The sequence below is a fragment of the Suillus subaureus genome (genome assembly GCF_016647635.1).
Source record: "Suillus subaureus strain MN1 chromosome Unknown BJ212scaffold_13, whole genome shotgun sequence".
Classification (NCBI taxonomy): domain Eukaryota; kingdom Fungi; phylum Basidiomycota; class Agaricomycetes; order Boletales; family Suillaceae; genus Suillus; species Suillus subaureus.
Window position 1 is genome coordinate 198,192 of NW_024538569.1, and position 25,995 is coordinate 224,186.

The 25,995-nt window shown below is 49.0% G+C and overlaps 9 protein-coding genes across 9 annotated transcripts; 5 read left to right on the top strand and 4 right to left on the bottom strand.

The window, feature by feature from the left end:
- Positions 1 to 1,721: 1,721 nt before the first annotated feature.
- Positions 1,722 to 3,582, bottom strand: BJ212DRAFT_1349712 (DExH-box splicing factor binding site-domain-containing protein). The gene is made up of 3 exons (XM_041335475.1): positions 3,182 to 3,582; positions 2,407 to 3,109; positions 1,722 to 2,381 (listed from the first exon to the last, which is right to left on the bottom strand). Exons 1-3 carry the CDS (start codon positions 3,481 to 3,483, stop codon positions 2,004 to 2,006), a joined length of 1,383 nt encoding a protein of 460 aa, XP_041193768.1. The 5' UTR covers positions 3,484 to 3,582; the 3' UTR covers positions 1,722 to 2,003.
- Positions 3,583 to 3,718: 136 nt separating this feature from the next.
- On the bottom strand, positions 3,719 to 6,545 carry BJ212DRAFT_1270298 (transcriptional repressor TCF25-domain-containing protein; the record flags this gene model as incomplete). Its single annotated transcript, XM_041330879.1, has 10 exons — positions 3,719 to 3,838; positions 3,898 to 4,657; positions 4,712 to 4,854; positions 4,905 to 5,178; positions 5,231 to 5,384; positions 5,431 to 5,520; positions 5,578 to 6,002; positions 6,051 to 6,204; positions 6,274 to 6,358; positions 6,411 to 6,545. 10 exons carry the CDS (start codon positions 6,543 to 6,545, stop codon positions 3,719 to 3,721), a joined length of 2,340 nt encoding a protein of 779 aa, XP_041193769.1.
- Positions 6,546 to 6,618: 73 nt separating this feature from the next.
- BJ212DRAFT_1349721 (major facilitator superfamily domain-containing protein) lies at positions 6,619 to 9,176 on the top strand. Its single transcript, XM_041335476.1, has 8 exons — positions 6,619 to 6,929; positions 7,045 to 7,119; positions 7,169 to 7,428; positions 7,493 to 8,003; positions 8,060 to 8,080; positions 8,133 to 8,273; positions 8,326 to 8,535; positions 8,597 to 9,176. Exons 1-8 carry the CDS (start codon positions 6,833 to 6,835, stop codon positions 8,914 to 8,916), a joined length of 1,635 nt encoding a protein of 544 aa, XP_041193770.1. The 5' UTR covers positions 6,619 to 6,832; the 3' UTR covers positions 8,917 to 9,176.
- BJ212DRAFT_137161 (uncharacterized protein) lies at positions 9,089 to 10,470 on the bottom strand. The gene has a single exon (XM_041336300.1). The coding sequence runs from the start codon at positions 10,277 to 10,279 to the stop codon at positions 9,260 to 9,262; it is 1,020 nt and encodes a 339-aa protein (XP_041193771.1). The 5' UTR covers positions 10,280 to 10,470; the 3' UTR covers positions 9,089 to 9,259.
- A 1,628-nt stretch (positions 10,471 to 12,098) lies between these two features.
- On the top strand, positions 12,099 to 13,942 carry BJ212DRAFT_1349739 (uncharacterized protein). The gene is made up of 4 exons (XM_041335477.1): positions 12,099 to 12,173; positions 12,245 to 12,491; positions 12,544 to 13,660; positions 13,708 to 13,942. Exons 2-4 carry the CDS (start codon positions 12,285 to 12,287, stop codon positions 13,767 to 13,769), a joined length of 1,386 nt encoding a protein of 461 aa, XP_041193772.1. The 5' UTR covers positions 12,099 to 12,173; positions 12,245 to 12,284; the 3' UTR covers positions 13,770 to 13,942.
- Positions 13,943 to 13,973: 31 nt separating this feature from the next.
- BJ212DRAFT_137390 (uncharacterized protein) lies at positions 13,974 to 16,862 on the top strand. The gene is made up of 12 exons (XM_041336381.1): positions 13,974 to 14,025; positions 14,079 to 14,203; positions 14,325 to 14,410; positions 14,482 to 14,518; positions 14,575 to 14,669; positions 14,719 to 14,887; positions 14,941 to 15,084; positions 15,142 to 15,210; positions 15,259 to 15,321; positions 15,371 to 15,495; positions 15,544 to 15,686; positions 15,739 to 16,862. Exons 2-12 carry the CDS (start codon positions 14,166 to 14,168, stop codon positions 16,531 to 16,533), a joined length of 1,764 nt encoding a protein of 587 aa, XP_041193773.1. The 5' UTR covers positions 13,974 to 14,025; positions 14,079 to 14,165; the 3' UTR covers positions 16,534 to 16,862.
- Positions 16,863 to 19,298: 2,436 nt separating this feature from the next.
- Positions 19,299 to 20,705, top strand: BJ212DRAFT_1349750 (uncharacterized protein). The gene is made up of 5 exons (XM_041335478.1): positions 19,299 to 19,580; positions 19,636 to 19,659; positions 19,713 to 19,796; positions 19,848 to 20,072; positions 20,128 to 20,705. Exons 1-5 carry the CDS (start codon positions 19,551 to 19,553, stop codon positions 20,368 to 20,370), a joined length of 606 nt encoding a protein of 201 aa, XP_041193774.1. The 5' UTR covers positions 19,299 to 19,550; the 3' UTR covers positions 20,371 to 20,705.
- A 44-nt stretch (positions 20,706 to 20,749) lies between these two features.
- On the top strand, positions 20,750 to 21,762 carry BJ212DRAFT_1587236 (uncharacterized protein; the record flags this gene model as incomplete). Its single annotated transcript, XM_041342400.1, has 3 exons — positions 20,750 to 21,096; positions 21,212 to 21,363; positions 21,387 to 21,762. The coding sequence occupies exons 1-3, from the start codon at positions 21,073 to 21,075 to the stop codon at positions 21,760 to 21,762; spliced, it is 552 nt and encodes a 183-aa protein (XP_041193775.1). The 5' UTR covers positions 20,750 to 21,072.
- A 711-nt stretch (positions 21,763 to 22,473) lies between these two features.
- Positions 22,474 to 23,439, bottom strand: BJ212DRAFT_1269980 (thymidylate synthase/dCMP hydroxymethylase domain-containing protein; the record flags this gene model as incomplete). Its single annotated transcript, XM_041330841.1, has 2 exons — positions 22,474 to 22,880; positions 22,932 to 23,439. 2 exons carry the CDS (start codon positions 23,437 to 23,439, stop codon positions 22,474 to 22,476), a joined length of 915 nt encoding a protein of 304 aa, XP_041193776.1.
- Between the last annotated feature and the right edge of the window lie 2,556 nt (positions 23,440 to 25,995).

A 25,995-nucleotide genomic window follows, 5' to 3' on the forward strand; every position in this document is an offset into this window, starting at 1 on the left:
CACGTCCAATCATGACCTCAAGACAATTTATGAGTTTGACGAAGCTCGGAACGACCTTTAAAGGGCAAATCAAGCTTGTCATAGTCATTCGATTGTGCTCTCCTCGTCAGCGCTATCCATGACCACACGGTGAAACTGTGGGCCTTCGAGTTCCGCCAGGAGTCCTTGCCTCATTTGATGCCCAACATCGTCGCTGGATGATCTCCTCACCTGACTCACGTCAATTGGTTTACATGGCGGCCTGAAACAAGATCAATATATGCAACACTCCATCCGACACCCCTAATCTGTACAACAAGCTTAAGAAAGAAGAGCCCAGTATATCCTTTTCGCACACACAGATCTAATTGTTGTGCACTGCAAGTACAGCTAAAACTCCTCGCCTCGCTGATTTGTTCAACGTACGTGATCCCCGCTCATGTACACCACTTTGTCAAATATCATTATTAATATTGCATTCCGATGTAACAGCTCCTGCCGTACCTGCGTCGCAAGTCAGTCACCTCGCCTGTCAGATATTTCGCCCTTCAGCCGCTGAGACATTCACCTACAACACATTCACAGCGACCTGTTTTCTTCGCAAACTCCTTCCTTCTTCTCGCACAATACACTCACAGCGAACAGCTGCTCTCCGGAATGCTGACATTCGTGATCCCTTGGATTTATGTTCTTCTCTCCTTTCCTTCGCACTTAACTCGACGATCTCCTCACAGCTCCTTGCTATATTGCCCTTACCTCCTAACTGCTCTCCCTTAGCACAGGCAACTACTCACGGACGTGAACGTGGACGGCCGCCATTAAATTTCTAACCTACATCTTTTTCAGTCTCGACTACCCACTAATCAATCATCTACTACAACCTTCAAAGCCCACTTATACCACCCGTGGACCGCTCGTGCATTGCCGCCAATTTTCGATGTTCGCCCCGCCCCGGGTCAACTGGTATGCCCGGTTCATTTTTCTCGCTGTAGTCCAGGTCCCATAAAAACATTTGCAACACAGCGGTGCTGACGATAACTTGATTAAGACTGTGATCCTCATTTATTCAATCCGCAACCATTAGCCTTAGCCACAGGGCGGCTCGTGGCTAGAGAGTATGGAAGTGGCCGGTTGTGTTATTGCTTGTAGATCAGCTTCGAGGACACTCCGTGGATATTGCTCGTCTCATACGTCAAATTCACACTTTTGGGCTATGGATATAAACAACTCTAAAATGCATACCGCTACAATATCTCTAGCGTCTTGACCATGTACAGAATAGAAGAAAGGTCTTTGATTTGTGCAATAATATCATTATCTGACGCGATTCTCCTGTATTCTCCGCCTCGCTGATGCGCTAAAAGGCTGCATAAGGTAAGCAGCTAATCGCAACGCTCGACCGCTGAGTTGTGAATCAACCGACTCCTGTGCTTCAGGGAACTCGCCAGGCGAACCCTGTAATGGAGACTCGGGCGCGGACCAATAAACTTCTCGCTCTCTGTGTCGTTAACAATGTCAGGCAGCTCTACCAAGCCAGATGGCCCCGCAAAGTCAGGAAGCTCAAGAGATAACGATTCCAGGGGCGAACAAGCAAGAATGTCTGCATAGTAGGTCGTGGTGATGAGAACTGAATCAGCTTATCTTCCGTGGTGATCAGCAGGTCATGAAGCCCGTCGACCTTGACTTCATATATCTCCTGGTCTTGAGCGCGACTCCGTTTGACTGCTGTGACACGGAATGTGATGCAAGGCAGATGCAGTCTGCAGTTTGCGAAATAAGAAGCGTTCAGGTTGTCAAGCAAGGCAGTAAAGTTTCAGAACAGAATCTACGGTCATGACATGTTGGAGCGAGGAGATCGACGTCCGAATGTCATCTTCGAACAGAGATGGCAGGGTGTATTGTGGAGCTAGTGTTGTGCAAAGCCTCGTCTCTCAGCGTGTTCAGCACAAGATATCACAATACACAGATATAGCATTGACCTACGACAATAATCAGTCCTAATGAAGGGCTTTATGGTACCGTTATTAATCTCGTCCGTCCCGTCCTCCCCGTTTACTCTCTCCGTCCCTGTGTCGATCGCGGTCATCGTAGTCCCGGACTCTGTCACGACGTTTATCGACGTCGCGATCTCGGTCCCTCCGGTCCAAGTCCCTGTCGCTGTCCCTTCTACTATCGTCTCTTCTCCTCCTGTCACCTCGGTCTCTGTCACCTCGATCGTCACGGTCGCGTTCTCGTCGCCTATCGTGATCACTTTCTCTCCTAGTGTCACGGTCATCTTCCCTCCTTCTATCACCCCTCCTCCTCTCACGATCGTCATCCCTCCGACTACTCTCCCCTCCGCTCCTTCTTTCGGGTGACCGCGACGCCCTCCTAGAAACAGTCGCGCTCCCATTCCTGCTTTCCTCCCTACTGCTTCTCCTGTCTCACAAGCGGGATATAACGCTTCTCGTCTCCTCTCCGTTTCTTCTTCTTACTACCGTCATCCAGCACCTCTTGCTCCTTTGCTCCAATACCCAAGAGTGCAGGGCGTGATTTCGGCAAGTAAGGCTCCACCAACGCATTCTTTTTCGCCCTTTCTGAGCTTGTAACAGCCCCGCCGTCCACCCAACCCATACCGCGGAGCATAGCAGCTCCAAACGCGGTAATCGGCACACGCGCATAGTCATCGATAGTAGCAACATCCGGAAGATCAGCGACGTCTTGTTGCAGGGCGTCAGTCTCACTGGGAGGAACGGGAATAGAATCGATCTGAGGCGTAGAGTCTATATCCCCATCCAGCAGCGCACGAAGGGCTTTTTGGTCTTCCGTCTCTTCTACAACATCTACTTTCACATGTTCCTCTGCTGTCATGTTTAACTCTTCGTCAGTAGATATCGTGCTTGTATCAATTTTGACTTTCTTGTCCCCAAACTGGATGCCTGAGAGTTGGGGGCCGGAGTTGATGGTATCGCGCGTGCCAAGCCCTCCAACGCTCCCGTCTGCACCTGTACTCGCTTTTGCAGAGTCAGGGATGAATCGTGCAGCACCTGCACGACGTTTCCGTGCTGCCTCCCGCCAGTCAGGATTTGGTTTCGAAGGAATGACAAGAGGGCCCGTAGGGGCTTTGGTCTTGGGCTTTTTTCCATTTACACTAGATGATATAAGTAGCACATGTGCCTTTTGTGAGCTGTAGAAATGTTGGAAAGAACGGAAAGAGACGCACCGCTGTGCACCAAACTTGTTGAAAGAAGTGACAAGCTCGTCCTCAAGGCGGTCGTCTTCATCATCACTAGAGTCCGGCTCATCTTTACGCCCGCCATCAGCAAACACAATCCCGCTCTCCTCTTGGTCGTCGGAATCCTCCCGAGAACTGAAAGTACGAGGAGAACCTGTGAGTGGGGTGCCAGAAGCAGAGCTTGCGGCACTGGAGAGGTGACGAGGAAGCGCTGAGAGCTTGAATTTCTCGCTGGCTCTGTCGTCGTCGGCTGCTGGGGGTTTGCGAACAGTGAACGACAGTTTGGACATCGTTGTGCACGATAGCAGCAAGCGTTGACTTCGCCAATGAATATCAAAGCTTAGTCATCACCTACTCCTCTGACTCGGATGCCATCAGAAACTTATCCAACAAAGTTGAATAGGCTTTGGGGTTGTAATGATAGACACATTATGAATGGTATTCATGAAACCAATGCATTAAATTTAACACAATGGGGATATAAGTACACTTGGCTCGCGTAGAATCAAACACTCGTGCATACTCTTAGTCAACACCGTCGTGGTCCCGTTCCTCAGCATCACTATCAGATTCATCTCTGTTAGCCGCAGCCCCGCCTCCCCAAAACCTATTCAACAGATTCCTCACAACCCGTATGGGCATGGGCTGAAATAATCACATCAGTACCTTCAGTTGAACAAGCCAGACATCAGAAAGCAACTCACAGCAATATACTCGTCATCGTCCTCATCTTCCTCCTCGCTTTCATCCTCATCCGCTAAGGCTGGCGCCGCTTCCGCTGCACCTCTCAGAGGCATCTGTCCCAAGTCCGGCATCTCATGATCCCCCTCCATCGGCAATCCACCTGGCATACCCCCTCCACCTGGCACACCGGCACCACCCTCTCCAGCACCCATCGCAAGACCAAGCATCATATCATCCAAAGCCTCATCCGGTATTTCTGCCATCATCTGCACAAGCTGCACAACGCCACCGGGCAACTGCCCTGCCAGCCCAGGATTCGCATCAAACAGCGCTTCGATTTGCGCCCTGACACCTGCGTCTGGGATGAGTCGCTCCAACGCGCGTGCATCTCGTCGGCGAGGACGGACACTGAAAATCTCTTCTGCACCTACAAAGAAGGCATCGTTGTATTCGGAGGATGCCGTCAGTGGTGGAAGCGGATCGCATGCAAGCTGTTTAGCTAGCAAGACAGAGCGTGGGATGAAGGGGGTGAGGTTCCGGAAACTTTGCTCGAGAACGAGGATATGTCGGTAGACAGAGTAGCGAAGCGTTGTCGAGGCGTACATTTGGAGGAACCGCTCACGAGTTGAATTGGAGCGTTGGGCATTGAGCAACGGTTGAATTCCATTAGCAGTGCTTTCGAACCATTTCATATGTGAAGCGGATTTCCAGAGAGTTGCGGATCGCTGAGCATAAAGATGAGATAAGAGGTGGAGAACGCTTTGCGCAGGTGACAGCCCACTTCAATGGCCGTTAGCACGCAGGTAAGTTATGTGACAGATCGATTCAACGCACATTCCGTCAGTTTGAATCCTGAATGCTCTGTGTCCGCGCAGCTCTGGAGATAGTGGAATATCACACCTGTCGGCCAGTAGTGGTACTACTTCTGGGAAGGCTAGCATAGCGTGCTTCAGCGCGTCCGTACCGCTTCCTACGCTCTACCACTTCAAGATCAATACACCGCTGGCGGTACGATCAGAAGGCTTACCTGCCCCCCACCTGCTTTCTCTCTTGCAAAAAGCACCAGGGCTCTCGCATAGGCCCATCCAGGCAACACGCTCGGATTCAAATGATCCTCGAATGTCGTCTTTGCGCCAGCAAACTCGGCATATACGTCCAAGAGCCATTGCCCCATACCTGATTTGATGGAAACGAAGTCAAGATGGAACAGGACACCGTGTGGATCTGTCCATGGCTCGAGGGAGTATAGAAGGCGCCCAAACTCGAATGCGGTACGGATGCAACCGCGACGCTGAAGATCACTGTAGCAGGTTAGTCTCATAGAATATATATGTATAGGAGAGAAGGACATACGTGACCTGCCGATGCAACGCAAGGAAGAAGGGACGATTCTCGACGCGGTTGAAATCGAGGCGGTTGAGCCCATTCGTGAGGCTGTATGACCCTAAAAAGGCGCGTTCATATGAGAACAGCGCCCGATCCACGTATTCCACAGCTTGGCTGTATTCTGATATGATTTGATAAGAGGAACTGATCTAAAATAGACCACTGACCTTCTTGATGGCGATATACCTCTGCCAGCTGCAGCAGTGTATCGCCATGCCACGGGAGTTTCTGCAAAACTTTCCACAGCGCTTCAGGATCTAGTCGCAGGGACGACCATGAGCGTTATGAAAAGGTATACAGTAAGAAAACGCTACCTCCTGATAATACAGCCTGCATAAAGGTCTTTGTGACACCCTTGTACCTCTTACTATACTCAACAGTCCACCACCTGTCTCCTGCGGCTGGGCTATTTTGATCTGTAATCTTTTGTTGCACCTCCTCGTCGGTCAATGGGCGAGAAGAGAGGCCTTCACGTTGTTTGATCATACTCCATGATGGATGGGGTCGTGTAAGCTGTGAACGCTGAGCCTGGGTTGGAGCAACATCCCTCCGCTTTTTGGAGCCGCCAGAGGAAGATGTTTCTGATGATTTTGCAGCTATGACGGCCCTTGCGCCAAAGAACTTGCGCATTTCTGCTTCTGCATCGAGGTTGGATACTGAGACGGATAGAAGGGATGCAAGAGATGCGTTTCGAGTAGTTGATGATGAGGAAGTCGCGACGCTCTGGAGTTCTGGGTATCTTTGTGTTGATGAGCACATCGACCAGCAGCTAGAATTTTAGACGCACTTTTGGGAAAGCTCTGCGAGCGCCGTGTCTAGATCATCCAGGCCGTCTTTCTTCTTCTCTTTTCCCTTGCCTTTCTTTACAGATTTAGGCTGCTGGAGCTTTGGTGCCTCAGCGGGTTTAGCCTGCTGAGGGCTTGTTGGTACATCGGATGCTGCTGGTTTCTTCTTCTTCTTCTTTGCCTGTGTTCGAATTAGTCAGTCGGTCTCGAATCATAGTATATGACAATTACGCGCCTTCTTTGCCTTTGTAGGCTTGGATGTTTCATCATCGCTCTCAGGTCCATCATGGTCATCTTCTGCAACAGAAAGCTGGGTCCATCGTTACGATCTCCGCAAAGATTTGTTCCAGGGCTGGACTTACCGCTGCAAACCCCGAGGGTGCTATTGGTGCTGGTTCCCCCTCGCTGTCCGCATCGTCGGCTACAGCAGGATGGTTTCCTAGCGCGAGAAGCTCTTCCTGCTCGCGCTGCTGTCGTTTATTAATTCGTGCTGGCATAGGGTACGTTGTGGTTAATGAAAGCTACGTTTATATTTGGTTATTATCTAATCTTCTCTAAACTTTCTCAAGCTTCGTAAGGAAAGTCACATAATTCCGGGTTAGCCTCAGGCCTCAAGCTCAAGTACCAATCTTTCTGTCTTCCGTGGGACACATCTACTTCCGACTTTGTTTCGACGTTCGTTTTTGCTGTCGTCGCCATCGTCACTGGTGAGCTCGACGAACACACCGCTGATCCAACGCTTTACAAACTCAAGGCTGCTGTGAGGTCGTCTGCCCCTTCAAGCATGGAACCACAGCCCCCCGCGCTGCTCAGCGCACCGCGAATGTTAACACTTCTAGGCTCTATTCTCGTATCCCTCAGTTCAGGGACAAATTATGTGCGTAAAAAATTATAATATGTATCTGTGGCATTGAAAGTAGTTCTGCTGCGCATCAGATATACTCTGGTGAGTAGTACATGTGTCGATAAGATCCTAGGTATAATGTCCTATCACAGCATACGCTCCACAATTAGGCGCACGCCTATTGCTCTCCCACACCCAGTTGAATGTTATTGGCCTGGCAGGGAATGGTGCGCTAATCGTTCAAATCAGCTCGACCAAACCCTAAGCTTCATTCAGTGGGTGTGTATCTGAGCGGCCCAGCCTGGGGTCGAGTAGTCGATTCAAAGGGTCCCCGCATTCCGCTTATTAGTGCCTTTGCCTGCCTTCTCATAGGATATCTCGGCATAAAGCGCATCTATGATGATGGTGCTGGAACAGTAGTATCGTTCATGCATCTTGTCATCCTCATTGCCTGCAGTTTCATGACCGGCTTGGCTGGAAATGCGGGCCTTGCCGCTGCTATGAACACTACGGCTAAGAGCTTCCCTGAAACCTCGGTTTGTTTTCGTATTGTGATCCCTGCATCAGTAAGTCACGCTGAAGCAATGACCTTTTGTGCAGCGCGGAACTATAACAGGTCTCGTTCTGTCTGGTTTTGGCTTATCTGCATTTTTCTTTGCCGCAGTTGCCAGTGTCGCATTCCCTGGCAACACATCTGCGCTTCTCCTTGTCCTGGGCCTCGGCGCCGCCATGCCCATGCTTCTTGGTCTTGTGATAGTCCGTCAAATACCGTTACCTCCCCCGAGCACCACAATTGGCATCGAAGGGGGCCCGCACGGACGCGAGGAATACCAGCCAATTCCGAGTGGCGATGCCGCTCTATTTATTTGTGGGAATGACAGTCACACCTCCCTTCTTGATCCCATGGAACACGTACACGAGGCATCAAACTATCACGTCCCCGAACCATCGACCCCGGCAGAACTTGTGCCGGACCGGATTGTATCGAGAGGGTCGAGTGTCAGGAGAAGTACGAGCCGTGCAAAGCCCGTGCATGATGGGCCTAATGTCTATGGGAAGCAACTGTGGCTTACCCCAGATTTTTATCTTGTTTTTGTTATCATGTCGCTTCGTGAGTTAGAGTTTTTCTGTTTTTCATATCTTGTGACCGAGTTTTGCATGTATTAGTAAGTGGAACTGGGATCATGTGTAGGCGTTTTTCATCAAGGTCAATGGCGTCACCTCACTCAAAGATCTGCAGATATCAATAATGTTGGCTCCATATCTCAGGCATTGTATGCCAAAGGGAACCCTAACTACGACGAGTTAGAAGCTTCGCGTTGGCAAGCCGCACAAGTTTCAACTCTCAGTATTGGCAACTTTGCAGGACGTATTCTCATTGGTTCATTCCTTTTTCCTTCTACCTCACTATCTTCACTTATTTGATACACCAGGATTAATCGCGGACTTGCTCCGATTTCGCCTACGTCTCCCTCGTGCATATTGTTTTTGCATTGTTTCAACGCTCTTTGTTGTCTCTCAATTGTTTGCCATCAACGTTAACGACGTTGCGCATCTTTGGAAAGCGACCGCGCTACTTGGGCTTGCATATGGTAGTCTGTTCGGCATTTCCCCTACGATCGTCATCGACTGGTTTGGGCTTTGTGAGTAGTGAACTAGCTGCTGACGAATGACACCAAAAAGGCCTGACACGACTTGTTCCAGCACATCTCTCGGAGAATTGGGGATTTATCTCACTCAGTCCACTAGTGGGAGGGAATCTTTTCTCGCTTATGTTTGGGCGCAACCTTGACTCACACGCGAACGATGACACCGAGACGCATTCGCCTTTATCTTTGATAAGGCGTGGTGGTCTTCCAAGCGAACACCAATGTTTTGATGGACGCGACTGCTACGTCACGAGTTTGTATGTAACAGCGACGGCGTGTTTGATTGCACTTGGGTTGAGCGTTTGGGCGGGAATAAGGGACCAGAGAAAAACAGTAGAGGCGAAGAGGGAAGTTATTTGGGATGCTGAAGAGTAAAGATATAGAGAGTTATGCAGATACCCAGTGCAAGATATAATTATCATAGATTCGCTAGAAACATGAAATTGCGGACAACGCCACAAAAGGCATGCAACAGGCGCCGAGTAGGTGAGGCTGCATACACGTTCTGTGCCCGTTGCATGTTGAACGTTCATGCACATGAATCCAGAGGCATATTTACTTGCAACATATATAGTATACATAGTTACGCCGAGAACATATATATGCAGTGCGAGGTATATCATAATGAAAATACAGTTTGATGTTACAGTTGTTGTACAGATTCTATGCGCAGTCCTAGTATTACAGATGTGAATGCAGGTAGCAATAATAACATTAATCAAAACCATAGCTCATCCAATGGACACGTCATCAACAGGAGAATAGATAAAGACATTAAAACAGCAACAAATGCTATACGGAGGTTAGAGGCGAGCAGATTTGGGGCCTGAGCAGCTGGTACCGGCAAGGGGAGAAACGAATGGGGTGTGAGCGGTGATGAGATAGATTTAATAGCCTGCTGTGGTTGTATTGCCTGCATTCCGACATCAGGGGCCAGCATGCTACATTCTCTGCGCGGGCTTCCTGGCAGTAGTTGAGGGGGCATCATAACAGAGTTCGTGTATAGAGTTCCCGATTGCAAGCGAGGATGTGTGGGCTGACAGGCTGGTGGTGATGCATCAGTTTCATCTGCGGCAAACTTTTTCTCATCTCCGAATTGTTCTGCCTGACCATGCTGCAGCAGTGATTCACCGTTCATGCTTCTCATCAACGCCGGAACAGAACGTGTTGATATGTCAGCAGTGTGTCCCGGTGCTTCTGGGAATTTATGGGGCTGTGAGGCTGCGGAGTTCATCGACATTCGTGAAAGCGGTGAAGGAGGTGATGGAGGCACCGCCGAAGAGCGGTGACTCTTTGAAGTATTGGTAGGAGTGGGGCTCCTGATTGCGTCAATGACGGGTTCGATATCGGGGTTGTCGTCCGAACAGACAAGCTGTGCACGATTCAGCAGGTCTTGGCCTTCCATTACATCTGCAGGATTTTTCCTTAGTTGAAAACGGTATAGCAATGCGAGTCCAAGCTTGAGGAGTGCTAAGGAACGGTCTGGGTGCCCCGATCGGCGAAGCTCCAGCGCTTCCTGATACAACGAGATAGGGGCATTGATAGCGTTATCGCTTTCTTCAATATGTGGGTGAATCACAAGAGCGTCCGCTAAATTAGTCAATGCTGCTGCACGGTCGGGGTGATCACTGCCACAATAATCAAGCGCAAGGCGCAGCTGTTCCGTGGCTGCGTGATAGTCTGAAATGCAACGAGTGCGGCGATAGCATGCGAGGAGATTCTGACCGGTTTCTGTCATTTGTCCGAGAAGTCGTGACCCATCGTGTCTGGGCTGCCTAGGATGTCAATCTAATAGCAGAAATACTTGTGGGGTTGACAACACTTACGGAGTGGTATTGGCCAAACTGAGTTGCATCGGGTTCGTCTTCAAGACCTCGGTCGACCTTTACCAGGAGAGATGGCGATACACCCCCATCGGGAAAGAATAAGATGGCTGAAGGTCATTTCATCTGAGTGAAAGGCATCAAAAAACAAACTAGCTGCCAACTTACGTATGGATTGGTCGCTGTGATGTAAAAGTTCCCCCACTGTGAGCTTAGCTTCGCGCATTAACTCGCCGCGCCCAAGCATACGTTCAAATTCGAAGGCTGCAAAGATTCTCAAAGATACTGTTGCCGAACCATCTGCGGGACTGAGATGCAGTTTCAGTATGAATCTCACGGAACGCTGTCTAACCGAGCACGCACAGTACAAAAATCTGATCCCACTGCACGATATTGCTTGACGGTACTTCCGCTTTGACGGTTGTTCTCCAAACATTTCCGTCGATCTCGACGGCGACATAATAGCCGGCTGGAATGCGACGAAGGCCAGCCGCAGGAGCTGTTACATGGATCGCTACATCCCAGAATGAATTGATCTAGCCACCATAATGTGAACCAAAAGCCTTACAAGAAATCGTCAATCGCTTGTCCTGAGGCGTTTGGCGCCACAATTCTAGCTGAGAATGATGGGACATATACAAAAGAGGGGAAGCTGCAGGCCAGGAAGGGGTCGTGAACTATAAATCTAGGCCGGTGACATAGCGGTGTTCCTGCGCTGGAACCTGTGCTGGCGTTATTGATGAGCGTCTGTGAGATTGATTATTAAGTTGTGCCCCGTGTAGACAATGGATTCGGGAATGGAACGTGGTCGCATAGCATTCTGGAGGTACGAACTGATCCGTAAAGTATCGGTCCCGGCTCCAAGCCGGTAACCAAGTTCACCGACCCATAGTACCGCCAGAAGTCGCAGCCTGAGTTCCAGAACAGAGCAAGGTCATTCCGGTATTGTTGGAGTATGAAAAACCTCATGCTGCGATCGTGTTCCAATATGGTTCAAGAAGTGATAGTAACAGCATGTCAGGAGACAGGCTGCTGGAATCCCAGGCATTTCAAATGAAGGCCTGGACTGGCCGATTGCGCTATATTTCACAGACTCCCACTGATGCGATAATGCCGTATAGCATCAGATCAGGTAAAGTGAAGCAGATGCAAACCATATAATTGAGCAGACAGGCTTGTGATGACGTACGAAAGGTGACTTGGGGAAAAAAACTCAGACCACATACCGTAGGTCCACTTGCGGTCTGCTGAGGAGCTCCATGAACCACGAGGAATATGGATCAGGCTGTCCTCATCAAGTGCAAAATACACTTGAGCCAATGGTTCCGCTGGTTTGTGGACAATTTGATGGTTCGACAGGTTGAAATCCCTGTATCGCTGGGTGGCAGACTAACAGGCTGACCGGGGTTGTCGGTTGCCAGAAGCTAGTGGTCTCAACTCTCGAGCCACAACATTCCATTAAAAAAGACAATTTGATAGCTCCTCATGCAGGCTGTATGATTTCAAAGATCATTTGGAGCCCACTTCACGACCTGGTGCTTGAAAGCTTGACGAATTGCCCTGCGTAAGTCGTTGAATTCGCTGAAATTAGGGGTGAGTTGCAGGTCACAAATGTTTTCTGGCACACAGAACCAACTGAATCTGAGCAAGCTCTGAGTGTTCTGGTACTCATCAAAGAAGGTTCCGTCACATGAAGCGGAGATCGGAGTTTGTTTCCACGTGGTCCCTGGGACTAAGGTTTCGTCCACTGTTTGTCCACGTCTCTTGTTCAACGGACTTGTCTATTGCTGTCCATTGGATTCTTGGGTCGTGAGTGCCTTTCTCTTCTTGATCTCGTCGCAAAGGCTCCATTTCGTTTGACTTTGTCTGCTATGATCCAGAGCAAACAACGCGTCTGTTACCGCGCATTCGAGGCCAGCTATGTCCATACAGATGGATAGGGTGCACACTTTGGCCTCTCGACCCCCTCCAATTGTTCCTACATCTACCTACTTACAGATGTCCGCAAATGTAGTTCCTCGTGGTGCGGAGAAGCTTCCTTCGCCCGAGCAACCCCCCAATGATGAGAAGCAGAGCCAGATGGAACTGTCACTGAAACGTTCTATTACGCTTGTTATATGGTACAAGGTCAGTTGTATATTCTTAGATGATTGCGCTCGGTGACTAGACCAGTTGACAGCCGGCATGCGATCCCATTCGCCTAAACCACGAGATATCCACCTTTCCGTTGTTTCAGCTGTCGCATTTTCCATCCGTGGTTTCCGACCTGGAACTCACACCCGCTTCATACGTCGATTCTTATAATCATGCAACAGGCAATTGGGAGCAACATATGATTACCACTGTCCGTGCGATCGAGACAGACCAGCGTCTCTTATATAAACTCCGTAAAAGTCTTCTAAGTGGGCTTTTAGACGAGGAATGCCGAGGACTCGCAGAGGAGTTGGCGCTACAGTCGAAGAAGAAACAACCCGTATCTCCTACGATTGTCACACAAAATGGCACCAAGAGGCCTGCAACTGAGCATACAGAGGGTCCTCCCACAAAAAGACCATACCCACCGGAAGGGTACCCGCACCCGATGTATATACCGCCCATGGGATATATGTACCCGCAGGTCCCGCTTGGACATCCAATGAGTGCACCGCCAGTTGCTAGCCCATCCCACGCAAACAGTCCCGAGGGCGAGGCATCCTCGCCCATGCCACACCCATACTCAGGTCCTCCTCCAACTCCGATGAGCGGCCAGCCACCGAACAGCCCAGGACAGTATCCAGTGGTGTCGCCTTCGTCAGCCACTCGAACAGGGCCAGGGCCATTCCCGCAGCACCCCCACCCGCCACTCAAAAGATGGCCTAACGATTATACTGTGTCTGAAATTGCTGCCGGTTTCCGGCAGATGGATGCTCTTATTGCCCAGACCCCTAATGCGACTCAGCGCATGTCATTCGAACGCATTTTTGGATGCCGGTATGTTAAGTCGACCGTGTGCCGGCACCGTGGCGTATATCGCAAAGCTGATGCAGCAGTTCGGAGCATGTTTGAGGGTATGGGGACTGACGAACGTGCCGTGTGGGGTGAGTTTGTGAGGCGCGTGGAGGGTCGGCCATCAGGAAAGCAGGGGCAAGGGGAAGAACCTGCTCTTCATGGTGACCTTCGTGAGGGAAGCTCGCAGCCCGGTCAAGTTCAGCAGGAACAATGCGGAGAGGCGAGCACAGTCCCACTTATGGATTCCCTGGTGCCGTCACCACATATGACTGTCCCCTCGTCACCCCCTGGTATGCCACATATCAATGGTGCGTGTTCTACATGATCTATTTCCACGGTGCTCATTGATTTATAGGGCATGTTCCTGTTTATGATCCAAGCCTAGCAGATAAAGATGCTGGCTTGTCTGGAACATGAGGTCCAAGTTATCTCAGCATTTTGAACCCCCTTTTCGCGATTCACGGATTCCGTGTGGTATTTGTAGGACTTCCTCCTTTAATTCACAATCTAGGGCTCAGGGCTATGATGTATTTACTGATAGCGTGACCTGCGATGTTCCCATGATTGATCAGCGCCAAAGGCTATAAGGCAACTGAGAATACCTCGAGCTTCATCAGAAGCCTCGAATTCATCCCACCCCTGACAGTATTATCTTAAGGATCCAAAGTAACCCGTCAGTCGAATGGATCTGACAAGCTTTTCTTTTGATGAGGAGTTTTTACATAGACGTCTGACTGAACCGAGCATCTAAAGCTTTGACTACAGGTGCAACCGAGATTGATATTGATCACGTGTCTATGTGCCAGTGCAAGCATGCGTTCTCGAAACGTAACTTTCGTCATCATCTTAGGGTATAGTATGATTTATAAAGATCGCTCCGAGTCCGGCTCTAGTCTCTAAAGACTACCGGTCTTTCTTTCGCTTTGACTACCGCGTTGCACAGCCTGATACCAGCTTTCGTTGATTTTTCAGTTACTCATTGTGTGGAGATAAATTCGATATGACTGAAGACTCAATTCCTAATAAGAGGATCTTCAAAGATCCAGTACATGACTATGGTGAGTACTACAATTCAGTTAAATTTTTCATGGCGATCTCATTTGTGGCCGCGACTCTATATATCCAATAGTGGAGTACGATCCATGGATTTGCAGCTTCATAGACACGTAAGTTCCCATTGGCTTCTTACTGATGAAAAGAACTCAATACATTCTTCTCATAGACCGCACTTTCAACGGTTGAGATACGTAAAACAACTAGGAATCTCGTACTATGTGTACCCAGGAGCATCTCACAATAGATTCGAGCATTGTCTCGGTATGAGTGATGATATTTCTTAGGTTGTTCGACTGACAGGCACAAACAGGCGTTGGCCACCTGGCCAGGATGATGGCTCAACATCTTCAGAAGAGCCAACCGTCGTTGGGTATCACGGATGAGCATATACGATGCGTTGAGCTTGCTGGACTGTGCCACGACCTTGGTCATGGGCCTTGGTCCCATGTTTGGGATGGTCATTTTATCCCAAAAGCCCTGTAGGTTGTGATTTTGCCTTACATTTTCGAAAGACCTGAGGACCAAATTTTAGTCCTAATCACCCCAAATGGAGTCACGAGCAAGCTTCAGAGATGATGTTCGATGACATGGTGAAGAAGTACCGTAGCCTTGACATCTCGCCTGAGGATGTAGAGACCGTGAAAGCACTCATTTCGGGCAGAAAGGAGCGATGCAAGTACGTGTTGATGCTGACCTGACTCAACGGTTTCTAATGAACAACTGGCTACTTCAGGCTTGGGACTACTATGCCTTTTTTGTTTGAGATTGTTGCCAACGATCTCAATGGCATCGACGTCGACAAGTTTGTCTCTACTCTTCTACGTCTACAACATCTCATTTGAAGTTCAAGGTTCGATTACATCGCTCGTGACTGCCACGCTGTCGGCGAGAAACGCAACATTGCCATGACGAGGTAGTCTTCAAATCATCTCGTTCGCTGAGTGCTTTTGACATGCATCTAGATTGATTCATTCTGCTCGCGTCATCGACGGTCAAATATGCTATGACATCAAGGATGCCAACACAGTTTACGAACTGTTCTACACCCGTTTCTCGTTGCATAAAAATATCTATAATCACAAAACTAGTACGTATCTCTCTGCATATATCCCTTTTTATGTTGACATTAGTATAGCTCGCGCCATTGAATACATGATCATGGACGTACTTCTCATTGCACAGAAGCACATGAAGTTCGCAGAGTATATCGATGTACCTGAGAAGTATCTTCATCTCACGGATGATCTCTTTCACCGCATCAACATGACCGAATCGGAAGTGAGTCTATGTAATTCCTCCTTTCGTTCGTCTCATTTTGTAATTGCATCAGGAACTCGCACCAGCGCGCAAGATTATTGAACGTATCCAGACCCGTGACCTCTATCGCCGGGTGGACTACAAGATCATGGACTGGGACGACAAGGAGTTTTGTCAGGCACATATCACGCCTGAAGCAATCGTGCATGCTGCCAAAAACGCCAACCTTGAAGGTGTTGAACAGAGCCTCGTCACTGAGCTCACTGTTGACCACGTCATTGTGGATATTTCCAAGATGCACTACGGCAGAGGAGTGGACAATCCCATCTATCAGGTTAAATTCTATAGCAAGCATGAGCCAAATGGTGATCACCAAATACTACAATATGACAACTATACTGATCCTTCCTCAGTGTGCCGGCGGGCCGAGTCGGGAGACGTCTCCCTTTTAATGCCCGAGAAGTTTGGCGAGCTCCTCCTGAGAGTTTACACCAAGGAAGAGAGATTTATGGGTCTCGTGCAAACCGCATACCGGCATGTGCTCAGGTCTCTTCCTATGCCGGGTGAGGCAACGGAAATAGCCACTATAGTACCAACACCTCCCGCTACTGAAGCACCTTCCACCCCAACGGCGCTTACGTCTAACCTCGGTCTTGGTGTACCTCAGAGCCGTGTTTCAAGACCTTTCGGACGCACACCTAGCTATTCGGACAACCAATTCACCACGCTTCCTCCCAATTGTCAGAGCCGCTCTCCGACGAGGATATCATCACGAAGCTTGAAGAGAACTAGGGAGGCCAGTATCGAGTTGGACATTGACAACCCTCCCCCGACTAGGAAGAGTATGCGTTTAGCGTCTGCAAAGTGATCTTACCACCATAGAGGGCTTGACTTTCTTCCAGTTTCCTGCTTGCAGTGTTAGACTCGTGCCTTCGTTGCATTTACGTTCTGCATTCAGCCTGTATCCATTCACGATTCGTTGGAAAGAGGAATTCACTTACTATACAAATTTTATAACACGCCTCGCACTTCATACCAGTAACATACCATATGTACTTACTTGACACCCTTGCGGCAATCTGACGCGTCAAGCGGTTAGAGACTCCTGCGGCTGATGTGTTCTGTTCCCCCGGTTTCTTGACGTCGAGTAAGTTACTGTTGCCTGATGAACTCAGCCCAAAGGCACCCTTCCAGTCTCCCTCGTCATCCTATTTAAGAAACCTCGCACTTTCCGGATAATGTGACTGCAGGCACGCACGACGGCGTTCCGTTCAGACACTCGAGTCGCTTCCAGTTACCTGGCGATTAATCCATACCGTAGCTATAGGTGCAGGACAGCTCACGCGTAATCACGGATAGGCATACACGATGACTATCATGATGCATACGTATCAGTATCAAAGCCACCACAGACTGTCACCGAAGCTCAACGAGCCGTCGATCATACCCGTCTTATTTCAAACAGGTTTAACGCCAGCTCAAGAATATAAACCTGTAAGAGCACGCCACCGGTACGCAGCGTGCAGCTGATATTGTGCTCACCACTTTTCTCCTCTTTGCTGGACATCCGTAGAAATGACCAGCATGCCAGTGAGTGCGAAGCACTTGACACCGCTTTCTTTGGTATGTCAAGGAAATCTCTTTGAGTGAAAATATCCTCATAAAGAGCTGATTTCTGCTCCGGAACGTCAGAACTACACGGAAGTGCAAAAAGGGGACGATTCACATTCGAGTTGACAACTTGAGCGATTTACGGCTTGGAGTGACTGTTTTGCGACAAGACGTTCTGTCGCTAGCCTAGGTTTTGTCTTGCCGGAATCTCAATGAATATGATTTATGGCGATCGGATGCCCTCGTAGTAAAATATAAAAAATACAGCTCATGGTCCGTGCCAAACTCCATTTGTATTCGACCACGCAGCCGCTATCCCATGACTACGCGCTAAGAGTGACACTAGTTGGATTGTTGTTCTGATTCTAATGGGCCAGGAGATATTGAATGCGTGCGGAATGGAAAGAATATGGAGCTCAGTCAATCGGAAATAAAAACCATGGGCTCTGAGGAAGGGTTGGCATAATAGATGGGCGCTAGAAGGGACGTTGACAGTTGAAGGTCACTGTCTGTCTTCGTATGTGTGACGACGTGTTCGCTATGATATCCTGATTGGAATCGAACAAATGATCGTTCATACTATGAGCGTAGTGGGCATCGCGGCAGTGATCCGTGTCGTAACAAAGGAACCGCTACAGATTAATCAACTATGAGCGGTAGTACCGGTGTGAGATGGATGCAATACTTACAAGAAGTGCGTGCAACTCAAGCACCATGCTGAACTCCCGTTGCATTCAACCACGCAACCGATATCCCCTGACCACGAGCCAAGTCCAAACCCAGCGAATACCACAAGTGACACTGTTGTTTTGACTCTGACGGGTAAAGATGTTGTCAGGTGCGTGTGAGATCGCGAGAACACGTCAGTTGGACATGAAAAGCACCATGGAGCAAACAATAGACAGGCGTCAGAAGCAATGTTTGACAGTTAAATGTCACTTCGTGCACATGTTCGCCACGCTAGCATGATTTGAATTGAGCAAATACATGCCTGTTACCAACCAACTATTAGCGCTGCCTCATGGAATGCATGCTTGCTACGCACATAAGACCCATTTCGTTGTTTGCTTGCAACCAACGAGGAAGAAGCAAAACAAGCAGTGAGTACCGGCCAGCTATTCCCGTCCGTTTTGATCACGAACTGAGTCAGGGTCGGAAAGAACGCAAAGAAGCTCACAACAACGAGCTATGTCTTTCAAGTCCCTTGCGACGCCAAGCGTTGAGTGTTTTGCCAGTGAGCCTGAACCCCTTACAACACCGAGCGATGGGGAAGCTATGTCCTCTGAATTTGACTCCCTTGCCACGTTGACCGTTGTGGAAGCTATGACCTCTGATTCTGAAGCCCCTGCGATGTCGGGCACTGAGGGAGCTCAGCCCCCAACCCAATCCAAAAAACTAACTCCAAAGCAAGAATTTGTGGGCCACGAGGACTACGTATGGGCTTTTGTCTTCTTGCACGATAACATCCACATCGTGAGTGGTTCGTGGGACGGCACGATGCGCAAGTGGGACTGTGACACTGGGCTTCTTGTCGGGGAACCATGGACAGGCAAGGGGGGTTGCATACATGCACTGGCACTTTCACCGGATGGAAAGACAATTGCGTGTGGGAGGATGGACGGAAGCATTCAGCGGTGGGACAGCGACAATGGAAAGATGATTGAAGGTGTTTGGACGGGTCATAGCCGGGAAGTAAGGGCACTGTCGTGGTCACCCAGGGGAGACTATATTACAAGCGGGTCTAGAGATGGGACAATCCTAATCCGAAAATCAGACAGCGGAGAAACGGAGGTGGGCCCAATCAAGACGGGGCAGCATTGGGTGAATGTTCTTGTGTATTCACCTTCAGGCGACAGAATCGCATCAGGCGGGTTGAACGAGACGATCTGCATTTGGAATACGAAAACGGGCGAGCTCGTCGTCGGCCCCATCGAAGAACTGTGGGCTAGTGTGACGTCGTTGCTGTGGTCGTCGGACAGCAGAAAGGTTTACGCCGCCTCAGACAAATTTGTGCGTGTTTTCGATAGTGACTCGGGCATCGAACTTCATCGCTTTGAGCATAACGATTTGGTGAATTCTATCGCGCTTTCACCCAAACACAATGTACTAGCCTGCGTGGGCCAGCCAGGTGTTGCACAACTATGGGACACAGAGTCCCACGAACCATTGCTCCGCCAGCCATTCGTTGACCGCCGAACTCTTCGTTGTATATCATTCTCTCGAGATGGGAGATACCTAGCAAATAGTGGACTTGGCAGAAAACTCACCTTGTGGATGGTAAAAGATATAGTTCCTGAGCTTGCAGTGCGTGTTTTAACGCCCATACTACATGTTGACAAGCTATACAGCAGGACTCCAGTCACCAATACCATCTTGCCTTGACGTTAGTACTCTCGCATCCCACCGTCTTCCTTACATTGCTCACAAAACTTGCAGGTCGATGCTATTGCAAATCCTCAGTCAGGAGGTCATGGGTTCACCGACGGGGAGCGAGATGATCTACACGGCGACTTCTCTCGGGTAAACCTCGTGTTTGGTCTTATAAAGGGCACTAATATTGATGACAAGTAGACTTACCATCCCTATCATCCTCTGGCATCATCTGCAGGTCCCTCTCGTCGTTCCCGGAATCACAACCTATCCTCCACTTGGCGCTTCTGGAATATCACCATCCCTTCCCGACGCCACTCGCCGGAAAATGAGTCTACCCCGCTGCAACAACGCCCCAAGCATAGTCTCTTCGCGGGGCACACTGACCCGCAGCCCGTAACGATCTCAGCCGGAAGAAAACAGAATGTAAGCATTGTATCAGGTGTCCTTCGTTCTGCTACATACGTAACCGAATCTCCAGAGCATCCACGTAGCGCGTCCCCCTGTGAAGACTAACGCTCAGACTGGTCAGTCATCCTCAATGACAGCCCGGCCTGCAGTGCCGCCAGTTTCGATACCACAGCCTCAGAGCCAGGTACAGACGACAACACAACAACCTGCTCCAGAAGAAGACTATGGATTTTGGGGCAATTTTTGCCTCGCACTTGGGTGCATCCGCCGCACCCGTCGCGCTGTCTCCACTGCTCAGTCTGCTGCCTCGTGACCATGGGTGTTTCGACGTTTTCTATATATCATTTTGTACCGCATCATTTCTGGTTGCGTGTTTTATTGATCTAATTGCTTGTCAGGGTCTAATATTATTCTGTTTCTACATGCATCAATTTTCCTGCTGTGTCTTGCATGCTTGTCTGGCTGACGTTCTATTACAAACAACATCAAGTGGATTGTATGCGTTCTACATTCCGAGGTACCTGACAGGGCGCTTGTCATTTCACTGTTCGTATTATTGACATATTCGTCTAACCTAAAATCCACAAAATGCGCAGAATGAGAGGGAATTGCCTTCAGCTCCAGATATCGATCATCATTAATCAAATATTCCTGCAAAGATCTTTTAAAACCTCAGGAAATAAGCAACATCAGTATTATACTGCACGTCAGTCAGTGTCGGTGAAGTAGAGCACAACCTCTTGAGAATCAATCTTTCCTTCTAGCTCTTTCTCTGACATGATAAAGCAAGAATTGCAGATCGAGTGATGCTATGTAACGCTTTTAAGACGCGCAACGGCGAGGCAGGAAGCAAGCATTGTTCGACTTGCCCAATATTATTTCCTAGTCAACCATTCTCCCGGCGTCTCACTTGGCACTATTCCTTGCGGTCGTGTATAGTGGTAAAAGTACACTTGCGTTGCTCCCGGACAACTTGAAGGAATTACACGGTCAGGTGCGCATCTAAAACGTCATAATGTACAACATAGCTTGGGACATCGTACGTTGAACCGATCCCCTGGCAGCAGTAAAACGTTTCGTACTGGCGCCGGCACGAGGACTCGTCAACTTGAAATCATGGGCCGTGAGACGTGTCTTGGATTAGGGGCTGTTAGGTATCAGGATCGGCGATTAAACACTCAGTCCTTCACTTCCTCATCCGCTCTTTCTCCTTGTCTTTCATCTTTGTTTTGGCCGAGCACATCATGTCGGATGTTCGAGCAAAGTATCTGGCATGTAACTCGGAGATATATGGCATCCTAGTAACGTACTCGTCCTTTACGTCACCAGCACTACTTTCGTCTTGCCCGCTTGGAACGATACGATCCAGCTGCTGACCTTTACGGGCGTCGTTCGCGTCGTGGACGACGCAGGGCAGAACAAGGATCCACCGACCCTCTTCACCAGACATCTAATAGCCACATTCGCCGAGGCTCTCAGCTGTCGATTTCTCTCCAATTTACTCTCCTCATCAGCAACTTCCCGGTTCAGTTGCACTGGCCCGCACCGTGGTTTAGGCATCCCGGCCCACGTCAACTCAGCTCTCTCGTGGCTCCGCATGTTTCGGGCACGAGATGAGAGGGTACATTCCGTTTTCATCTTCTGGCCTACCGCTAACGCTATCTTCAGGGCATCGGTGGTTGCTGGCATCCACATCGGGACCTAGTGGAGGCTTGGGACGTGGAACGTGAGAAATTTGGCTCACGTTCTATCCTGCTCGCCCCTCAGTGCCCGCCGGGTCCGGGTGTGACATCGTTACCAAGTCTGCTTCGTCGGCGCCAAGAGGTCCAAGAACCGAGATTGTTAGCGCGAGTAAGTCCACCCCGGTTTTACAAATAAAAGAATGACGCCCGCTAACGCCACAAGTGGAGAAAAGATCGCGACCCAGGTTCTGGGGAAAGGTGAGTATCTCTATTTACTGACCTGGTTATCCTCGAGATTTGTAGTATCAGCTTGAGACGCCATGTGATAACCATGGGCTCGTCGTACAATGAAATCACATGGAGTCACGAGCTGATCTGACGCGCGAGGGCTTATTTCTTATACCTGTATCATCCCTCAGGAAGGCGAGCGACCATCCAACAACAATCTCGATCGGTACCGCTGTGGGGCCGTACCTGCAAGTTGTGCAACCCAGTATTACCTAAATTGATTGTTGCGCTCAATCGAGAGCCCTTGACAATGAATGGGATTGAAGCGAATGAGCCCAAAGTCGGATCGCAACGCAACTATGGATTCAGATGTCATATCACGACCAGAAGTTCAGTAGCACAACAAGAGGTATCATAATATCCTGTACACTTCGACTACTGCAACAATAAGTAAATTGGTATCATAATTCAGTAGTAGCAGGGCAACGCATTCTACAATTTTGCATCTACACACTCATCTTCATCGCTATCGTTGGGTGAGGATCATATCCTTCAACCACGATGTCTTCCGAATCGAATCCGTCAATGTCACTGATCTCCCTTCTGAATTTGACCTTTGGGAATGATCTTGGCTCGCGTTTGAGTTGTATTTCGAGGGCATCAACATGGTCGCGGTATACATGCGCGTCTCCAAGTTGGATGATGAGCTCATGGGGTTTCGTCCCTGTAACGTGCGCAACCATGTGCGTTAGGAGCGCGTAAGATGCGATATTGAAAGGGATGCCGAGCCCGAGGTCGGCTGAGCGCTGGTACATGAGACATGATAGGCGTTTAGGAGCATCGGGCGTGACGGGGAGATGCACGTAGAATTGGCACATCATATGGCATGGTGGAAGGGCCATAAGCGGCATGGCTACAGCATACAATCAGCGCACGCGGAACCACTAAACTAAACTAAACCCACCTGCTGGATTCCACGCGCTCAAGATTATCCGTCGATCAGTCGGATCATCTCTAATCTTCCGTATACATTCCTTCAGCTGATCAACACCCTGGCCGGTGTAATCCGTGTCACAATTGACATAGTTCGCGCCAAAATGTCTCCATTGAAACCCATACACAGGACCAAGATCGCCCTCCCGTCGATGTCCCAAACCCCGCTTTTCGAGAAAATCTTTGCTTCCGTTTCCGTTCCATATTTTGATGCCTTTTTGCGAGAGCACTTGGGCGTCTGTGCAGCCTTGGATGAACCAGAGAAGTTCTTCTACGATGGCACGTAGGAACGTGCGTTTGGTGGTGAGGAGCGGGAACGCGTCATCTGCGAGAGAGAAACGGAAAGAAGGGGGTGCAAAGATGGAGAGGGTGCCTGTGCCAGTGCGATCTGGGCGGACTTCGCCTTCGTCTATGACACGGCGGACGAGGGAGAGATATTGATGCTCGTCGTGTGGCGTCGTGGGCTCTGCGCTGCCCATTGTTGAGTATGCTAGTGAGCGATGGGCAACACGCGTGTAGTTGACAAAACGCGTCTGGCTGTTTATGCCGGCGGCAATTTCCAAAAAGGTAAATAGACAAACATCGCAAAGCTACAAAAATAGATTTATATGTCAACAGGGTATCGACAAGGTGTAAGAGACCAAAGTGACGAGAGGAATGGGTGCAGGCAACTGTCTAGATAACGAAGCAGTTTAAATAGCAAGACTGGTAACCACCTGAGCTCCGTAGGCTCGTGACCAGCCTGGCATATACTACCATGGTTACTCACCTGTGACTCCACGTAATCCTGTAAGGTAGTATGCCTGTAAAGTGATGCAAATTCAGCAGGCTCAAGCCTCCTTTGATATCTCCTTGATAAAGGCTGACTTATAATGATTAGCTTACACTGTGTTACTAGCAATAGGGTAAGCAAGCCTAGCACTGACATATTCATGTACCTGAAGTTTGGCAAAGCCCACTTGCCACCCTGAACCTTCATGCATGTCAGTCTCACACAACGAGCTCATATAGCTTGTGTTAATCTACACATCAACAGTGTGTTTTGATAGCAAGCATCATGATAAGCCATACAGCCATTTGCAACAATAAAATGAGTAAACTAGACTATTCCTCCATGTCAGCAGCATCATCAAGAAGTCCAAGCCATGCAAAATCATCTGTAACTAGCAGGACATCCTGCAGGTTCCTTGAGGCCTCTTCTGCTAACTCTTCTTCCTGCTCTTCCTCATCCAGGTCCTCATGTGTATCTGCATGTATGGGCAATGATGGCTTAGGCATGAGGATTGGGCCAGCAAGTATATTGGCAGGGATTATATCTGGCATGCTGGCACTCTCTCCTGGACTGGTATGTGTGCTTAAGCCAGGGACCAGAGTCTTGCTAAAACCTGGGAGCATTGATATGTTGTGAAGCCACTTCAAATGGTGTGCATTGAAGCGCCCTTGGATGTTATGGTGAATGGCAAGTTGATTGGCAAGAGCTGGACTGGAGAACTTGAGTTGATTCTCACACACTTGCAGATAGCTGTCCTCATCTCATATATGTCACCAAATGTCATATCTCAACATTAAGATGTGAAATCTCCTCTCATGCCTGGCACATCTTGAAATAGAGATCCATGGCACTGCGAGATGCCAGGGAAGACCAAGGGAGTTGTGAAACATCTGCCCATGCATTGCATAACAAGTCAAAGTTGGTGAGGAAAGCATAGTTGACAACCTCCTCCCACTGGAGTGTTTGCTGGGGAGTGGCCATTGCACTAGCAATAGCATTGTAAGTATTGAGAGCAGCTCTGATAGCCACAGAGGGGGTTTGCAATGCTTTCACAATGTGTTTGTGAAGTTTATAACCTTGGGCATCACACCAGAATAAGCATAAGTAACTGAGGCTGCATTAGAGAGCTTACCTAACCCTGCCCTATTCATCTTTGTAAGCTCAAAGATACATGCAACAACCAGGCCCTCCAGATGGTCCAGTGCACATTGGTATTTCCTGTTTGCTATGAGCCTCCCTACCTTCTACCAGTCTGTATTTTCTGGAACCCAGCATGTACTTACTTCCAGTTTGTACTCTAGTGCTTGAACAAGCTTCAGGTTCCTATCATAATCCTCAACAGCATGACACCACACACTTTTGGCCTTGCATGTGGTTTGAACCTGGGTTTCATAGGATGTGATGTCCTGGTGTGAGTCCATTGCGGAGATGGTCATTGCAGCACTGAGCACAAGGCTATGCAATGGAAGTTTAGTAAATACAGAATACATCCAACAAAAAACCCACCTGCTTGCATTCAAATTTACTAACCTCTGCCAGTATTCTATCTGTAACATTTCTTCTTCGGGCTCTTGAGACAATCCATTGAGATAAGCTTTTTCTTCATCCAACCAACTTTCAAACACACTATTGTCTCTGATCTTGAGATCTTGCATGACCTTTGGTAGTGTAGCATTGTGTTACGATCAAGCTAAGTCTGTGACTGGCAAATGAAGTGAGTGAGTAATGTAGAACTTGGATTGGGGCTCGCACCAAGCCTGCTGCAACCAGCAAGCATTTGTAGGTATGAGTTCACAGCAATCAATCTAGCTGCTAGGGCTATGATCAATTATCAACAATTATGATGGTGAGTTGTCAATCGTTCTCTTTACAAGGCTAAGGACATTGGCAGTGATGAGCTCCAATGAAGGTACTTTAAAGAGGAGAGCTTGCTTAGGGCTCAAGGAGTAGACAGTATGAACCAAGTAGATTCAAGTTAGAGAATACAAGTGCTACCCATAAGGTATATATACCATTGGAAGGGATCAGGGCAGGTCTACCATATTAGTGGTAAGGGTAGAGGGTGAACAAGTCACAATGAGTCAGGATGCCAAAGTAAGTAGAAAGTACTGGTTGAGCAGTAAGGGTAAAGGGGACATGAGTCATGGTGAGTCATGACGAGTCAGAATACCATAGTAAGTAAAAGGGACTGGTTGGACAGCAAGGGCATAGGGTCAGTGAGTCATTGGACGAACCAAAGATAAGGTACAACTGACAGAATGGT

What these genes read in the sequence shown, in the direction of transcription:
- BJ212DRAFT_137390 (XM_041336381.1), top strand. Translation starts at nt 14,166, where the DNA reads ATGCGTTCTCGAAACGTAACTTTCGTCATCATCTTAGG. An exon ending in AGATCCAGTACATGACTATG is followed by an intron (nt 14,411 to 14,481) that starts GTGAGTACTACA and finishes TATATCCAATAG; the next exon opens with TGGAGTACGATCCATGGATT. An exon ending in CGCAACATTGCCATGACGAG is followed by an intron (nt 15,322 to 15,370) that starts GTAGTCTTCAAA and finishes ACATGCATCTAG; the next exon opens with ATTGATTCATTCTGCTCGCG.
- BJ212DRAFT_1349739 (XM_041335477.1), top strand. Translation starts at nt 12,285, where the DNA reads ATGTCCATACAGATGGATAGGGTGCACACTTTGGCCTCTCGACCCCCT. An exon ending in CGCTTGTTATATGGTACAAG is followed by an intron (nt 12,492 to 12,543) that starts GTCAGTTGTATA and finishes ACCAGTTGACAG; the next exon opens with CCGGCATGCGATCCCATTCG. An exon ending in TGGTATGCCACATATCAATG is followed by an intron (nt 13,661 to 13,707) that starts GTGCGTGTTCTA and finishes ATTGATTTATAG; the next exon opens with GGCATGTTCCTGTTTATGAT.
- BJ212DRAFT_1349750 (XM_041335478.1), top strand. Translation starts at nt 19,551, where the DNA reads ATGGTAAAAGATATAGTTCCTGAGCTTGCA. An exon ending in ATATAGTTCCTGAGCTTGCA is followed by an intron (nt 19,581 to 19,635) that starts GTGCGTGTTTTA and finishes GCAGGACTCCAG; the next exon opens with TCACCAATACCATCTTGCCT. An exon ending in CAGCCGGAAGAAAACAGAAT is followed by an intron (nt 20,073 to 20,127) that starts GTAAGCATTGTA and finishes CCGAATCTCCAG; the next exon opens with AGCATCCACGTAGCGCGTCC.
- BJ212DRAFT_137161 (XM_041336300.1), bottom strand. Translation starts at nt 10,279, where the DNA reads ATGACAGAAACCGGTCAGAATCTCCTCGCATGCTATCGCCGCACTCGT.
- BJ212DRAFT_1349712 (XM_041335475.1), bottom strand. Translation starts at nt 3,483, where the DNA reads ATGTCCAAACTGTCGTTCACTGTTCGCAAACCCCCAGCAGCCGACGAC. An exon ending in AACAAGTTTGGTGCACAGCG is followed by an intron (nt 3,110 to 3,181) that starts GTGCGTCTCTTT and finishes TATATCATCTAG; the next exon opens with TGTAAATGGAAAAAAGCCCA. An exon ending in AGAAGCGTTATATCCCGCTT is followed by an intron (nt 2,382 to 2,406) that starts GTGAGACAGGAG and finishes AGCAGTAGGGAG; the next exon opens with GAAAGCAGGAATGGGAGCGC.
- BJ212DRAFT_1349721 (XM_041335476.1), top strand. Translation starts at nt 6,833, where the DNA reads ATGGAACCACAGCCCCCCGCGCTGCTCAGCGCACCGCGAATGTTAACA. An exon ending in TTCAGGGACAAATTATGTGC is followed by an intron (nt 6,930 to 7,044) that starts GTAAAAAATTAT and finishes GTCCTATCACAG; the next exon opens with CATACGCTCCACAATTAGGC. An exon ending in TGCAGGACGTATTCTCATTG is followed by an intron (nt 8,274 to 8,325) that starts GTTCATTCCTTT and finishes TTGATACACCAG; the next exon opens with GATTAATCGCGGACTTGCTC.